Genomic DNA, 14,600 nt, shown 5'->3' with positions numbered 1-14,600 from the left:
TTTTTACTTTCACTTAAGTAACTTTATTGTGAAATATCGCAACTCTTCCGAGCTATGATATGCTTCAACCAAAAATACCCCAGACACAGCCATCTTGTTTATACGTAAGCTTTATACACAAGCTTTGTTGTTATTATGAAAAGTGTATATTCTGCTTAATATTTATTTTGTAGTTATGTTATTTATATAAGTTTTATCATTTCAGTCTATAATACCAGAAGTTGCTCCAGACTTCAGCTTTTATGATTTGCTTGAGTTACTCAGTACTTGAGTTGCCTTCTTAAGACATACGTCACTTGAGTAATCTCTTGAACGTCTACTTTTTACTTTTACTTGAATAAAAATATGTGGAAGTAGTGCTACTGTTACTTAAGTACAACTAGTAGGTAGGGGATACTACATTTCATAACCAAATTTTAGAAAACAATCTTAACGTTCTGTGTGTAAGATATACAGAGAAGAATGGCCAGTGCAAATAATCAGAAATTATAACAATATTTAGCTTAGAATTGTGTCTAACAGAGCAAACTACAAATAACGTAGTTGCCTTTCTTTTCCATAATTTAGTTTGAAAGTAAAGCTTTAACGGTACTATTAAATGAGGTGCGGCTCCTTTAAGAACTGTGCCTAACGGTGACCTGGTTGCTAAGGACAACACAAACATTCTACATGAAAACTTCATAGTTTTAACTTCTTACACCTGATTTTTGGCGTTGTTTTGTTAATTTTACACCCCCAAACGTTTTCAAAAATGCCACCGGCAGGTAGAAAAGCCTCTGGTAAGAAAAGTTCCCCTGTTCAACCTTTTAACAAGAACTGGGAGGCTGATCTCATCAAAGCGCAGTTCGAGGTTTGTCATTTCGCCTACTCCTCTTTGTGTTCTTGATACTTGCATGTCACCATCACCGTGTTTAGATAGCTCTATGCCACCATCTTTGAGGTGGCATAGAGCCCATATGTCAATAAATTCCACATCAACTGTCGAATATATTGAGGCTTACTTTTAAGCTTTTACTTTGAAAGGTGGCCTGCAACCGGAAGTTTGTCCGGTTGTGATTAATTAATTAATTCGTTATAAATCTCTTTAATATTACACTCCATTCCAGTTCATGGCGGTAATGCACATCTAAACGCTGCTTCCCAACCGCCATAAAAAAGAAGTTGCCGTAGGCAGTCAGAAAATTTGGTACAGCTAAACTTACTGTAGCCAGTCGAAATGGTAGTTTTTATCTGGTTGCTTTTTATCAATTTAAAGACGTTTTGAGTTTCTTTCCTACTTATTACGCTTTAAGTAATACATTTTATGTATTATGACGGAAACATTCCTGTTTCAGGCCTTAAATCACGTGATAGCCTAATTAGCAGCGATGGCGGTTCTTAAATTAAACGATTTACCCCGGTGTCATGACCTCTACAGGACACTTGGCTTGCCTGTGTGTCTCTCGTGGTTGGAGATGGTCCAGAAGAAGAGGAAGAACTAATCAAGTCTCTGGTTTTGAGTTTTGAACGTCCACAGCGCAAACTTTTCTCCCTCATATCGTGGGACAGCACAGTTGAAAAGGTATCTGTTGTTCTTCTTATTTATTTGACCTGAAAAAAGTGGAAGCCATGATATGTTTGAGCTCTGCGCTGTTTATGAAATCATTTCTCAGAAAAATGTTAGGCATATTTGGTTAACCGGAAATTTCAGCACGGACCTGAAATACACTTTATCCAGGTTTCCCCCAGAAAACCTGCTCGCTCGGTGGTTGGGTGCTAGGCAGTCGTTCATGCGGCCCTTCATGTTTTTGATTTAAAAAATGTTTAAAGTAGACAGGAAATTTTAAAATATCCATCCGTCCATCCATCCATTTTCTTACATCCTTGTCCCTAGTGGGGTCGGGAGGTGCTGGTTCCTATATCCAGCTGAGGTTCCGGGCGAGAGGCGGGGTCACCCTGGACAGGTCGCCAGTCTGTCGCAGAGTTTGAAAATATTACTTGATAATTATGTGTTACTGAAAAAACTGTAACACATAATTTTTTTGTGTTACTATAACATCTTAAAAATGCAAACATTTTAAAAAGACTTAAATAAATAAGCAGTGCTTAGCCTGGTGGGGGCACAAGTAAAGCCTGGTGGCCCGCCAGGCTTATAATACACTGGGGTAAACCTGAAAAGTTACATTTTTTTCTCTCATCTGACCAAAGCAAAAACCCTACAAATTTAAGTTTGTGAGTAATTTTTTTAAAATTATGGTGTCTCTTCCAAACAAGTAGATGGCATCTACTGCATTGTTGCTGCTTCTGATTGATCTTTCTCCTCACAGATCAATAAGCTGGGGAATCCCAAAGCAAAAAAGCCAGATAATCTTCCCTTGTTTTATGAGGTAGGTTTGGGATGCTGGACACTTTAGTTTAATAGTTGCACAATATATTGAATCACCGTCATCTGATGTGAAACATTATGATCGTAAAGAACTGCTTGGTTGTGTTATTTGGCAGATATTTGGGCTGGTGGACAGATGTTTAATTCTTGCATGTTGCAGACCAAGATGTCTAAAGTCATTAAGTGTTGATAATAATAATTATTGACACTCCAATAATAATAATAATAATCCAATAATAATTGCATTATTATTGGATGGTTTCCAAATATTGTGCAGCCTTCATATTTTCTTAGATCCATTGCATCTTAGTTTTCTTTTCTAAAAATATTTGTGTATTTGCGTGCTTGTGTACGTTAATTAGTGTACTGAGCCTGCTAAATTGTTGCTGGATGCCGGAGAGGAAATTCCCATCGATCTGGTGGCAAAATTAGTGAAATTCCAGCTGCTGGAGGTTAAAGCCTGTGATCAAAAGAGACGGGAAGTTGAGCAGGTAAATGTTTTGCTATAAATCTCATTCTGTGTGTGGTAATTCTTTAGTTTGTTCTGTGCAGTGGGATTTAACTGCACAGAATTACTTTAGAGCTCACGTTGTCTACCAATGGTTAGTTTTAATGTTTTTTGTCAATTTCAGCTGAAAAGTGAAGAACAAAAAGGAAAGACTCCACCTCAGTCTGATGGCAAGGGCAAACAAAAGGACAAAAAAGAGAAAAAGGGAAAGGGTCAGGCCGCTGGTTCAGACCTCTCCAAGGACAAGAAAACTAAGCTCAAACGCAGGGGAGATGCTGAGACGCCCATATATATAGGTAAAGAAAAGTCCTGTCAGGAAATCTAGCCATTTATCTAGATGTGAGTTTATTTCTTATTTCATTTTTTTCTGTAGCATATTATTCTAGTGATTACAATGTGTCTAGATACACTTAAAAAGTCTGAAATTTGACTTCAGCAGAGAGAAATAACAGGGTATGAAAAGATATTTGTAATTCCTGGCTTTATTACCTATACCATTGTCTAAATATTATAATATTATCATCCTCCTTTTGTCTGTCCTGCTATGTCCTTCGTAGGTTGCTTCCTACCTCATTTCCTGCCTTCCTTATGTCCCTTCTTTCTTCATTTCTTGTTTTTTTCCTTTCTTTCACATTTAACTGGCTCTCTGATTTTAATTCTCTGCACTAACAAAGTGAGTTAAGGGTCATTATTAAATTTGCAGATGACTCTGTAATTGTTGTTAGGTTCTTTCAAGACAAGGAGGTGGGTCACAGTCCGGTTCATCCAGTGGTACGATAATATTTGCTTGCAGTTAAATGTTTCAGAAACTAAAGAGACGCTGATTGATTTTCAAAGAAGTCGACTCAACCAACAATTGAACTGATGAATGGTGCAGTGGTAGAGATGGTCAGCCAGTATAGATACAGGGGCAACATTTTTGGTGAAAGATAGCAGGCGAGCTCTTTGAGAAAACCTTTCCAGCTCTTAAGAACAAGAGCCACTAAGAGGGCAACATTGACCCTTAAAGACCGAAAATTTACAGATGCCCAAAGAGGTCTTTTATTCCTTTAACTCTTGAGTTTTTATTTGATTTGAGATGAATTGTGCTGGTTGGAGTCCTGATGTAATTTTATAAATGTTAGTTTTTTTGTTTTATTCTTTTTTGTATGTGTTTTGTGTAGATTTTGTAGACTTTGCTACAAATTGCCCTTCAGGGAAAATAAAGTATTTCAGTTCAATTGTGTCTGTCCATCCTATGGATATTCTTTCTTGCTCTGAATCCTTCCTTCCTTTTTTCCTTGGATTAGATTAGTTCCTGTGTTGTTTCTCCCTTACATCCTTTCTTTCTTTTTAACTCCCTACCTTTGTTCCATCTGTTTCCTTCCTTCGTTACTTCAAGGTTAGGATCCTAACTTGTCTCTTACTGTTTTTTCCTCAGATGATGAGCCAAAGGATGGTCCCCAACACTATATTCTGATAGTCGGCTTCTACCAGCCAAACCTGATAGGAGTGCTTAATACCATCGGTGTTCATGTTGCGAATGTCATCAAGTTGTGCTCCAAGCACAAAGAAGTCTCTCCAGAACCAGTAGAGCTGGACGTTCAGGAGGAAGCGGAGCAGAGTTTTCCAGTTGTGCCTGCAGGTTGAAAGTCTCCTACAGACCAGAAATATGAATCTATTATAACGTGTTCTGATATTCACCAAATGTTTCTGTTTTCTCTGGTGTTCAGAGGTTCCAGAAAGTACCAGAAAGCTCAACCTGTTCTGGACTCACCTGAAGTCTGTTTTAGACAGCGGCCCACCAGACTCTAAGCTCCATGATGTGATTCAGCTGAACTACATCGTCCCAGATCTCACACTCCCGTTCGAAATACCGGACCCTCACTCTCTGGTGAGCAGAGTCTGAACATTTTTGTTGTTATTATGGCTTTTACGCATTTAAGACTTTTTTTTCCCTCCCTGAAAATGTTTACAGCTGCTTACTGTTGCATGTCGGTCTTTTGCGTTCAGCTGGAGCTGGGAAGCCGAGTGTTTGACGATGTTGCCAGACTCATCTATGACTGTCTGCAGTGGCGCCGGCAGCATCAGCACTACAGAGACAATGTCCGGCTCATCCGTATACCCACAGCTGTAAAGGAGGATGTACATACTGAAGAGGTGAAACTAAAAGCTAGCATACAAAACTGTCTTTTTCAGAATATTCTGATCGATTTCTATTTATCAGTGGATCAAAAGAGCGAAACTTGAACTTGGTTCGATGTTCCAAATGTAAAATGATCCCTGGCACACATGAAAAGAGGTTTGATCTCAACCACAATATACCCTAACCACAATCTGATTGAAAGATGTATATCTAACTGCTCAGTATTTGTATTGTCTTATGCATTATTGCTATTATTATCAATCTTGCTTTTCAGATATTATTAACAGTTAAATATTTTTTCGTGTGAACCTACATACCTTGACGTTGCTGTAGAACAGTGGTTCTTAACCTGGGTTCGATTGAACCCCAGGGGTTCGATGAGTCGGTCTCAGGGGTTCGGCGGAGCCTCTGCCGCGGAGGTAAAGACACATTTGTGTAAAGTCGTGATGACGCGCCCCGCTTGGCCATCACTTGCTGCAGAGGATCATGTTGTTATTATGCTCGGCCAATCAGGGCTGCGGGGAATTTAGTGCACGCAGTATCAGCGGCTGTCGTAGTTGTACATCGCGTGGTTTCTTTCTTAATATTTTAATCCGTACTAAATATGTCGAGCAAAAAAAGAAGAAAATGAACAGACTTTGCTCTGAAGATGCACTTGCCAAGGTGAAGCCACGCCTCTCTGAACTGGTCTCCCAAAAACATCAGCAGGAGTCACACTGATTTGCAGGTATGTAATTTGTGCAAAACTTTATTCTGGCCCCCAAAACGTATTCAGTGGATTCAAAATGACAAAAAACAAATTAAATTTAAAATTAAAAAAAATTAAGTTATTTAAAAAAAATGTATTCTTTGAAAAAATCCAAATTTATTTTTAATTGGTAAAATAGTAAAAAAATACTTTTGGGGGCTGAAATTCTTTTATGGGGCCAAAATATTTTTGGGGGGCCAGAATAAAATAATACTGTAACTTGCTGTGAGTTCATGGTTTTGTTCTTTGAGCAAGGTGAAGTTCATGCATTGCTCATTTTGTGAACCAGCAAAAAAACATATACATACTGTACCTATGTCTTGAATTTTGAAAAAATATATATTTTATTTATCACTAAAGAAGGGTTCGGTGAATGCGCATATGAAACTGATGGGTTCGGTATCTCAAAAGAGGTTAAGAACCACTGCTGTAGAACCTGAATTTTCCTACTGTGGGACAATGAAGGATATTTCTGTTCTAAACCTATGGCTGAAACTTGCATATAACTTAAACGTGTATTCTCTCAAATGCGTTCAGTCACAATCCTCAGCTTGTTTTTGTTTTTATAATTGACTAACCTACCTTTATATTGACATATACTATTAATTTAGGATTTAAGTTAAAAACAACACATTTCTCTGCTTTCATGTAGCTTGAGTCTGATTTAATCCAAACATTGATGAAACATTTTAAGATTAGAGCCACTAAAATGCTGCTAGCAGAGGATGGTTTCGATCCATCGACCTCTGGGTTATGGGCCCAGCACGCTTCCGCTGCGCCACTCTGCTCTGTGCTGCATATGCAGAACTGTACATTATTTACGGATGCAGGAGATCCTGCTGAGTTCTGCAGATAATTTTTTATTGATCTGCTTTAGTAGCAAAGCCACAGAGCAATCTGCTTCTGCATTCATGGGCTGTTGGCAGTACACCACCGCGGATGGTGAATGACATAATTGCCTCTTGTTAAATTTAGATCAAAGATCCTCCTATACTATCTGCTGAATCGAGTTAGTCTGTTTTCTGTTTCTAGTTAATTAAAGCTTCACCTTGTGTGTTTCCAGTTACGTCGTGAGTCCGTTGCTCCGCTGATGTCTCGCTCTAAAAAGAAGCTAACCAAAGCATCTACCTCACCACCTTCAGGTTAAACCTCTTTATTCCTAACTTATCTGTCCACTGTTCATTCATATCCTTGCTTACTTTTTTGACATACCCTGCTGGTAAGGTCTTCTTTTTCTAAAATCTGTCTCCTCTGTGTACAGAAAGCAAGGCGCCTCCAACTGTACCTGTGAACGTGGACATGCGTTACTATAACAGCCTGTTGGACATGGTTCCCCCTGAAGCCTGTTCTGTACCCCTGATATTGCACTCTATGCTGGAACAGGTATGTGTGCAATGTCTCCCTACATTTTTAGGTTAAATGTTAATTTTTTTTTAATATGAAAGATTTCCCGGTTTCCTCTTTATTTATTGTGGCATAAACAGTTTTTCTTGCACATACATTTCTGTTCAGGTGGTGGTTTCCTCAGAGGTGCCTGTGCTCCCTTTGTTTCACATTTCTGAGGAAGAGGACAAACCTGCCACCGGTCCCTGGTTAGATTGTGATCTGGTTAGTTATATGCTCCAAAGCTTCCTCCCTCTGCTGAACACAGAAGAAGAGAAACATCATTTGTTAGATGAGGCCCTCACTACCGTGGAAAAGGAAAAGGACAAGGAGGTATGGCGACAGCAAATACACACATCAGTGTGTTGAAATCTCCACTTAGATGGAGCTACATTATCTGTAGCATTGGTGGTTCAGTGGTAGAATTCTCGCCTGCCACGCGGGAGGCCCGGGTTCGATTCCCGGCCAATGCAGCAAATGCTTTTTAAATTGTGGTCTTCAGAGCAGGCGTCTCATATTTCAGTGGGCAGGACCGACTAAGAGCAGCCAATGTTGTTCCGCTTTTTGTATGCTGCTTTTAAAGCCGCTGAAGCATCATACACGGAGTACGCCCACTCTGACGTCAGCATCGGGGAGGATCATACGCTTCTATGAGAAGACTCGGCTGCTTTCTTTCCTTTGTTTTTTATCTTGAAGCGTGAAGCCACTTCAAACCTTGCCTAAACATACATTTTCTTTCTTTTTATTAAGTGTTCTCACAAATCAGTCAAAACTGACTGCACCATTTAAAAAGAAGAAACATTAGGCAAATTAGCAGTTTAAAGAAGTGAAAAATGAAAGGAGAGAAATTTCTGGGTTGAGTTGTGATCAACTGCAGAGCTGATTCCAGAACAACAGAGATTTGAGAATAGGGAGCTCATCAGATACTAAAGTTAGTGAACATGCTTTGAATAGTATTTAGACTGTTTTTAGCACTAACGTTTTAGCTAAAATGCTGTCCATAACTTGTGAGCAATCCCCAGCATATTCACTAACACAGCCGTAAGACATTCAGTTTGTAAAGTTTAGTTTTTATATCTAAATTAACTAAAAAGTTAATGTTAGTTTAAGTGCTACTATTACCATATAGGCTATCACTAGCGTGTAAACAAATTTTGACTCACTCTCTTGAGTGTGCTAGAGTTTGCTAAAATGCTGTCAATACCATGTGGGCTATCACTAGCATGCTGACTAATGTTGTCCTACACTGTTTACTAAGCAAACTTTAGTTTATAAGCTAAAATTGGCTAAAATGTACAGGTTAGTTAAAAAACTCTTAGTAGCATTTGGGCAATCACCATCAAGCTAATATTGACTTACTCTATCAAGTATAAGTTCAGCTTTTATATCAAAATTAGTTAAAATTTTAATTTTAGCTAAAATGCTAACATTAGCATGGCTATCACTAGCATTTTGACATCAAGCAACATATTACATCTATTGTGAAAACAAGCATAAAAGCTAAAATTAGCTAAACTACTAAGATTAACTAAAATATGGTCAGTAGCACATGGGCGATCACTAGCATGTTTGATAACAGTAACTTACCCCATTCAGTGTAGTAAGCTTTGCTTTCATATCAAAATTAGCTAAAATACTAATGTTAGCTTAAATGCTACCGTTGTTATGTGGGCTATTATGAGGAAGTTGACTAACATGGACTTACTCCTCTTCAGTAATCAAACAGTGTATGTGGTAAAATTAGCTTGATTTTAGGGTTAGCTTATTACTTTCCTATCGACTAACATTTACTTACTCTATTCAGAATGCTAAAGTGTGCTAAAATGCTGCAAGTAGCATGTGGGCTATCACTTGCATGTTGAATAACGTTGTCCTACTCCATTAAGTATGCAAACATTATTCTGTAAGCTAAAATTGGCTAAAATGCCCATGTTAACTAAAAAGCTCTTTGTAGCATTTGGACAATCACCAGTAAGCTAATAATGACTGACTCTAGGGTTAGCCAAAATCCTGTCAGTAGGATGAGATATTACTTTCCTATTGACTAACATTGACTCACTCTACTCAGTATACTAAGCTTAGCTTTTACAAGCTTATACAAGCTCAGTTTGTATAATAATTAGCTAAAATGTTAACATTAGCATAGCAATGTTAGCATAGCTATGTTAACACTGCATTGCAGCAATAGTCAATATACTACCAGTGTCAATTTGCTAATGATAGCATATCATCATGTATGTTAGCACAACATTGCTGCATGTTATGCTAACATAACATGCAATGTTATGCTGACATTTTTGTCAGCATAACAATGTTATTGATGTTATTCTAACATTGCTAATGATATGCTTAGTATTAGTATATTTACATCTAATATTAAACATTTTTACTGTTCTGCAAGTTAATGTCAGCTGGTTACTGGGGATATCTGCTCTGATTGCCAGCTTGCAGTTGGTTGCCTAAAAGATATCATAGACTCTTAGTTGCCAACTTTAGTTATAAACAGCAACATCTGAATAGGAGTGATGGTGACACTCCTTTAGTTTGCATACCATTACTTATTTCACGAAATGACAATCATTCTATTTCCAAACAACCTTTTAAAAATGGTGCTTTTTAAATGGTTCTCTCTTCCTTGTAAAGAGAGAAAAATTTGACCGGCAGTGCTTATTTTAGCAGTTTTGAAACCGTAATCCCTTAAAGCCTTGTTATACTGTGAAACCAGTAACTGTATGATGCTTTCCAGTAGGTTTATGATTTATTTATTTATTTTATTTAAGGGTTTATGATGGATGCCCCCTCTGTCAATTCAAGGTCTTTTCCATAATCTTAAACCACACACCAACCGATTCCACTCATCAATTCTTTGTCAAATAAAGTGTAAAAGTTAGAGAAGAACTAAGTGCACAATCCCTACCCCCAAAAACAAAACAAGATGCTTAAAATACATGAAACTCTTAAATTTAAAGAGAGTGTTCTTGTATGTTCTTCTGTGATACACTGCATGAACACAGTGCTTTCTAAGATCTCTACTTTCTGCTGTCTTCTACGTTAGAGACTGATGAAGAATTATGGGACAGAGCATGCTCAGAGGCCTGGTGACCCTGTGCTTCTCAGATACCACGACGAGAGGGGAATAAGATTACAGAACATCACCGTGAGGGTTTATTCTCAAACTGTTCAATTTTATGTTTGAAGTGTTTGTACACCTGATTATACATGCAAGATTTTCTCTTTAGTCAGTTATCAGCTCCTTACTCACCACTAAAATTTGTGCTAATATAAATAATTCACTCTACAACTTAGAGCAATAAGCTAGCTGTGTGTTCATCTACATGTGTGTGACCCATGCAGGGGTCTAAGGGTTTTAATCCGGCTGAGATAGAAACATCCATTTTGAAGACTAGTCCAGTCTCGAAGCTCATTCAGTCCGTCGCTGAACAGAGAAACGGTGACACCTGCTGGAGGGGAATGAAACAACAGCTGCAGCACTACTGCACAGATGGTCAGAACGGAGCTCACCAAACCTGTTGCCAAGTTATTATATCTGTTCCCTGTTTTCTCTACATGTCTCACAGTTTCTTAACGTAATAATCTCCTATAGAGGACATGCCCTGGCCCGAGGTGGAGCGGCTGTTTGATCAGAGCGTGTTTGAGGCTATGCCACTGACCACAGTGGATCAGCTGGGTGTTTTACTGAATGATGATGAAACACAGCAGACACAAACCGTTATTCCCTGGGGAAATCCTTTGTTATATGCTAGACAGAAGCTTCAAACCCCGCGGACTATAGGTATGTAAGCATGTTAAATCGGTCAGAGACGCCAGATTTCACCTACGTACCTCATACTGTCACTTCTCTATAGAGCCAACGTTTCTCACTGAAGACCCTGGAAACTCAGAGGTATTGTTTACACATTATTTCTGCTGCCACATCAATTTTTAATGTTTTATTTGAAAGAAAATATTAATTTAAAGATTGGCATTGATTTACTTGCCAGTATTTTTCTTTCTCTAGCACCTGAATGGGGAAATTGGCAGCCAGCTGGATTTATGTGAAATCCAGCACTGGAGACAAAGATGTCTGTTTGACTGGTACTATACAGAACATCACAGTGCCACTGTTTTTCCACAGGTGGGTTTTGTTTATGACTCTTTAATTACAAAAATGTAGAACATCTCTGTTTCTGCTTCACTGATTTCATGAAAATCAGTGAAGCAGAAACCGAGAATCAGGTAATCATTGAGATTGTTTAAAAATCTGCTTTTATCTTTGTGTATTATCTGTTTTCTCTCTAAATTTGTGTAGTTTTCTGAATTTTTCTTCAAAAAGAAACTGGATTTGAGCTTTGCACATGCTCTTGTTTAGGTTCTGCAAAAGGCCTCAGAGGAATATTGTTGCATGGACATCTTCAGAGAAAGCTATGCAAACATCTTATATGTTTTTTGCCACAATCCTATGAATTCTCACGGCCTGTCCAAACATTTCTGGGATGAGGCCCTCCACAGTGATGTCAAGTTCAGGTCAGTACTTCCTCCCTCACTGGACGGTGTTTCGTTGTTTCACAATCAGTAGAATTGGAAATAAATACTTAACAATCTAAAGAACAGAGTGTGATCAAATTGCCAGGGAAAAAAAATTGAGTATTGAGTATGCAAAAGTGTTCAGTTCGGAAATAAAAAATTGTAGCGACTATGTCAGGTGAAGCTGAGATTCCTCCAGATCTGCAGGTAAATATGATTCCCTTGATGTTTACCGTAGAAATTATCTGGAGCATGTTGCTGATAAAATCTACGACTGGACAATGGACGAAGAGGTAAAGAGGGAGGAAATGCTGATGAAAAGCCAGATGACTCCAACAGGTAATGTGTTGGTTTCAGAAAAGTCTGTGTTGCATAAATAAATAAGCTGTTATGAAGACTTAAATCAGCATCTGTATTTCAATTTGCCTCATCGAATCCTCATTCAAGCTTTAGTGACTGGTTGTAATGGGGATTGAAGCTCAGTTGAACAGAAAGTCATGTGATGGTTTCACTTTGCTACCACGAGTGGCGAAAGATTTAAGTTGGTGCAAATTTTATTAAGCAAAAACTCACAAACCGATTTCTACTGACAGTTTGTGCAAGGATAAAATTATATTGTCATATATTTACAACATTTTCCTTTTCTGTATTGATTTATTTCAATTATTCTGTTTGTTCAATTTGGTTAATTTAATATTTATTGTAGCATATTTTCTGAATCTTTTCTTGAGTTGTACAGGCCAAAATGTTTGTTCATATATTGTAGAAAAAGTATTTTATGTAAATATTGTAATTGAAGAACCTAAAGATTTGACTTTTTTACCTGAAAGTCAGAAAATCTAAAATTAAATTCACATTTCTAGTCCTGGATTTTTGTTTAGCAATTGCAACAATTCATTTGGTTGTAAACAGGCAGAATAAATCGGTATTTTTTATTATTTTTACTATACTTTTTAATCCATTTGCCATGGGAGATAAAAATATCAAGTTATGTTTTTAGGGATCTATGGTATAAAGTGCATAACCTCAGTATTAATGCGGTATAAAACCTGCATTTGTTTTATTCCTTAAAGACCTTGAACGCCCCGGAGCGGAGGAAGAAGCTCAGGAACCAGTCATCAGAAAGGAATCCCTCAAAGTCGGTTTCCTCAAACTCAACACTGATCTCACACACGGGCCACACAATTATTCAGTTACAGTAGCATGTAATTAACCAGAGCCTGTAGTGCAAAGCCAGTCCATCATTACCAGGACATCTTTTCATTATGTGACTTTAATATCCGACAAACAAGGTCGCCCTTAGCAGCACTGCATCATGTATCAGCTTCTATAATTAAATCCCAGTTGTCTGATCTACAAGGTTTAAAATGGAGTTTAGTGTAAAAGAACAAGCATTTCTGGTGAGGGATGCAGGAAGGGGAGCTGGTACCATATAAAACGGTGTAAATGAAGAATTATTGCTGGGTTATACTTTGCCTTGCAAAAGTATTCACAGCCCTTTAATTTTTTCTCATTTTTTCCCCTAATTGAAACGGCAAACTGTATTTTATTATGATAAGTTATTTGTGAAATAGAAGTGTTATTAAACAAGAAAACATCTGAAAAGTGTGGAGTTCTTTTAAGCCTTTTAGTCAACAGCGTGAATACTTAGAACCAACTTTTAGCTGCAGTTGCAGGTTTTTCAGTGCCTTTGTCTCCGACCAGCTTCCCTGTCCGCACTGATGAAAAGCAACCCCGCAGCATGATGCTGCCATCACCATGTTTCACTAGTTAAGGGAGTGTGAACAGTAGCTGCTTGAGTGTTGCAGGGCTTATACTCTCATCATTCTAACATCTTTTCACTTTCAGGTGACAAATTCACTCTTTCTCACACATATAGTCGTGTCTCACTAGACGTGTGCGAACTTGCATTTACTTTCATTAATTTCTAAATCTCAACCAAAATATTTTCCCTAAACCTAACCACTTTTATATCTAACAATAGCCTAAAAAAATCTCACCCCTGACCCACAAATGATGTTTTTCCATTGAGTGAGTGCTCAAAATGTCCACACAGCTACATAAAAACATTCACAATACTACCACACACATGATTATATATAATCATCATTACCATCTACTTTGATGCCAGAAAGTAATTGGCGTGCTTCATATTTTAGGTGAGGTACATTGTAGTTTGTGGTAAACAGGTATCAGTACTTTTACAAGATACTGAAGCTATTTTCAGATTTTATAAAACGTTTCATCTGCAAAGAATATTATGTAAACTGTAATACCTTCTCCTTCATTGACATACCAGTCTGCAAATTATTTATTTTAGTCAAAAATAGATGTGGCTCTATTTCACATTCCCAAGCAGAAGCGTCACTTCTCCTTTGAAGTTATGGTTCGTGTTGCCTCACAGGCCTGGAAACTGGAGCAGGAGCGACTGAAGAAAGAGGAGTTGGACAAAAAATTAAAGAAGGAGAGTAAGGGGAAAGGCCAGAAGAAGGCAGACAATGACAAATCGGCTGACAAGAAAGGCAAAGTTTCGGCTGATGATAAGAAGGATAAAAGAGGCAGCACAGCCAAGAACCCCATCGAATCGGCCATTTCCTTAGCATCTGCTGATGCTGAAAAGGGAGACCCTCTTCAGACAGAGGAACCGGACAATGTGAAGAAACACACAGAAAAATAGAAATCATGAAACATGAAGGCACTCTGTCCACCTCCAGCTAATATGTAGGTGTTTATTTATTTTTGTTGCCGTAGAGATTCATCGGCTACAGCATGGACGGACAGCTGATTCACGTGTCGGGATGTGTCCAGCAAATCTACACCTCAGATGGAGGACGCGTCACTGTGGAGAACGTGAACTTTGTGGAAGGTATAGATGATTAAGATCAATCTGCGACCGAGAGTTTCTAACACATTTGGTTGTTTAAAGTGTATTTGGTAGTTTGCATTG

At 38.1% G+C, this 14,600-nt stretch overlaps 1 protein-coding gene and 2 non-coding genes across 3 annotated transcripts in view; 2 read left to right on the top strand and 1 right to left on the bottom strand.

The window, feature by feature from the left end:
• Positions 1-640: 640 nt before the first annotated feature.
• The window catches only part of spag17 (sperm associated antigen 17), a 29,758-nt gene continuing 15,798 nt past the window's right edge, over positions 641-14,600 (top strand). The window contains exons 1-21 of the mRNA XM_032583356.1: positions 641-850; positions 1,418-1,561; positions 2,307-2,366; positions 2,728-2,856; positions 2,998-3,169; positions 4,294-4,497; positions 4,586-4,746; positions 4,866-5,012; positions 6,810-6,888; positions 7,008-7,129; positions 7,259-7,462; positions 10,185-10,286; positions 10,484-10,634; positions 10,734-10,922; positions 10,996-11,033; positions 11,148-11,264; positions 11,499-11,653; positions 11,892-11,992; positions 12,727-12,791; positions 14,058-14,306; positions 14,405-14,519. Of these exons, the coding sequence (XP_032439247.1) occupies positions 752-850; positions 1,418-1,561; positions 2,307-2,366; positions 2,728-2,856; positions 2,998-3,169; positions 4,294-4,497; positions 4,586-4,746; positions 4,866-5,012; positions 6,810-6,888; positions 7,008-7,129; positions 7,259-7,462; positions 10,185-10,286; positions 10,484-10,634; positions 10,734-10,922; positions 10,996-11,033; positions 11,148-11,264; positions 11,499-11,653; positions 11,892-11,992; positions 12,727-12,791; positions 14,058-14,306; positions 14,405-14,519 (2,803 nt within the window). The 5' untranslated portion in view covers positions 641-751. The remainder of the gene's footprint in view (positions 851-1,417; positions 1,562-2,306; positions 2,367-2,727; positions 2,857-2,997; positions 3,170-4,293; positions 4,498-4,585; positions 4,747-4,865; positions 5,013-6,809; positions 6,889-7,007; positions 7,130-7,258; positions 7,463-10,184; positions 10,287-10,483; positions 10,635-10,733; positions 10,923-10,995; positions 11,034-11,147; positions 11,265-11,498; positions 11,654-11,891; positions 11,993-12,726; positions 12,792-14,057; positions 14,307-14,404; positions 14,520-14,600) is intronic.
• Positions 6,463-6,534, bottom strand: trnam-cau (transfer RNA methionine (anticodon CAU)). The gene has a single exon. It is a non-coding gene; the product is annotated as a tRNA-Met (tRNA).
• trnag-gcc (transfer RNA glycine (anticodon GCC)) lies at positions 7,532-7,602 on the top strand. Its single transcript has one exon. It is a non-coding gene; the product is annotated as a tRNA-Gly (tRNA).

Source organism: Xiphophorus hellerii, chromosome 14, assembly GCF_003331165.1.
Source record: "Xiphophorus hellerii strain 12219 chromosome 14, Xiphophorus_hellerii-4.1, whole genome shotgun sequence".
Lineage (NCBI taxonomy): Eukaryota > Metazoa > Chordata > Actinopteri > Cyprinodontiformes > Poeciliidae > Xiphophorus > Xiphophorus hellerii.
This window is presented reverse-complemented; position numbering and strand designations above follow the sequence as displayed.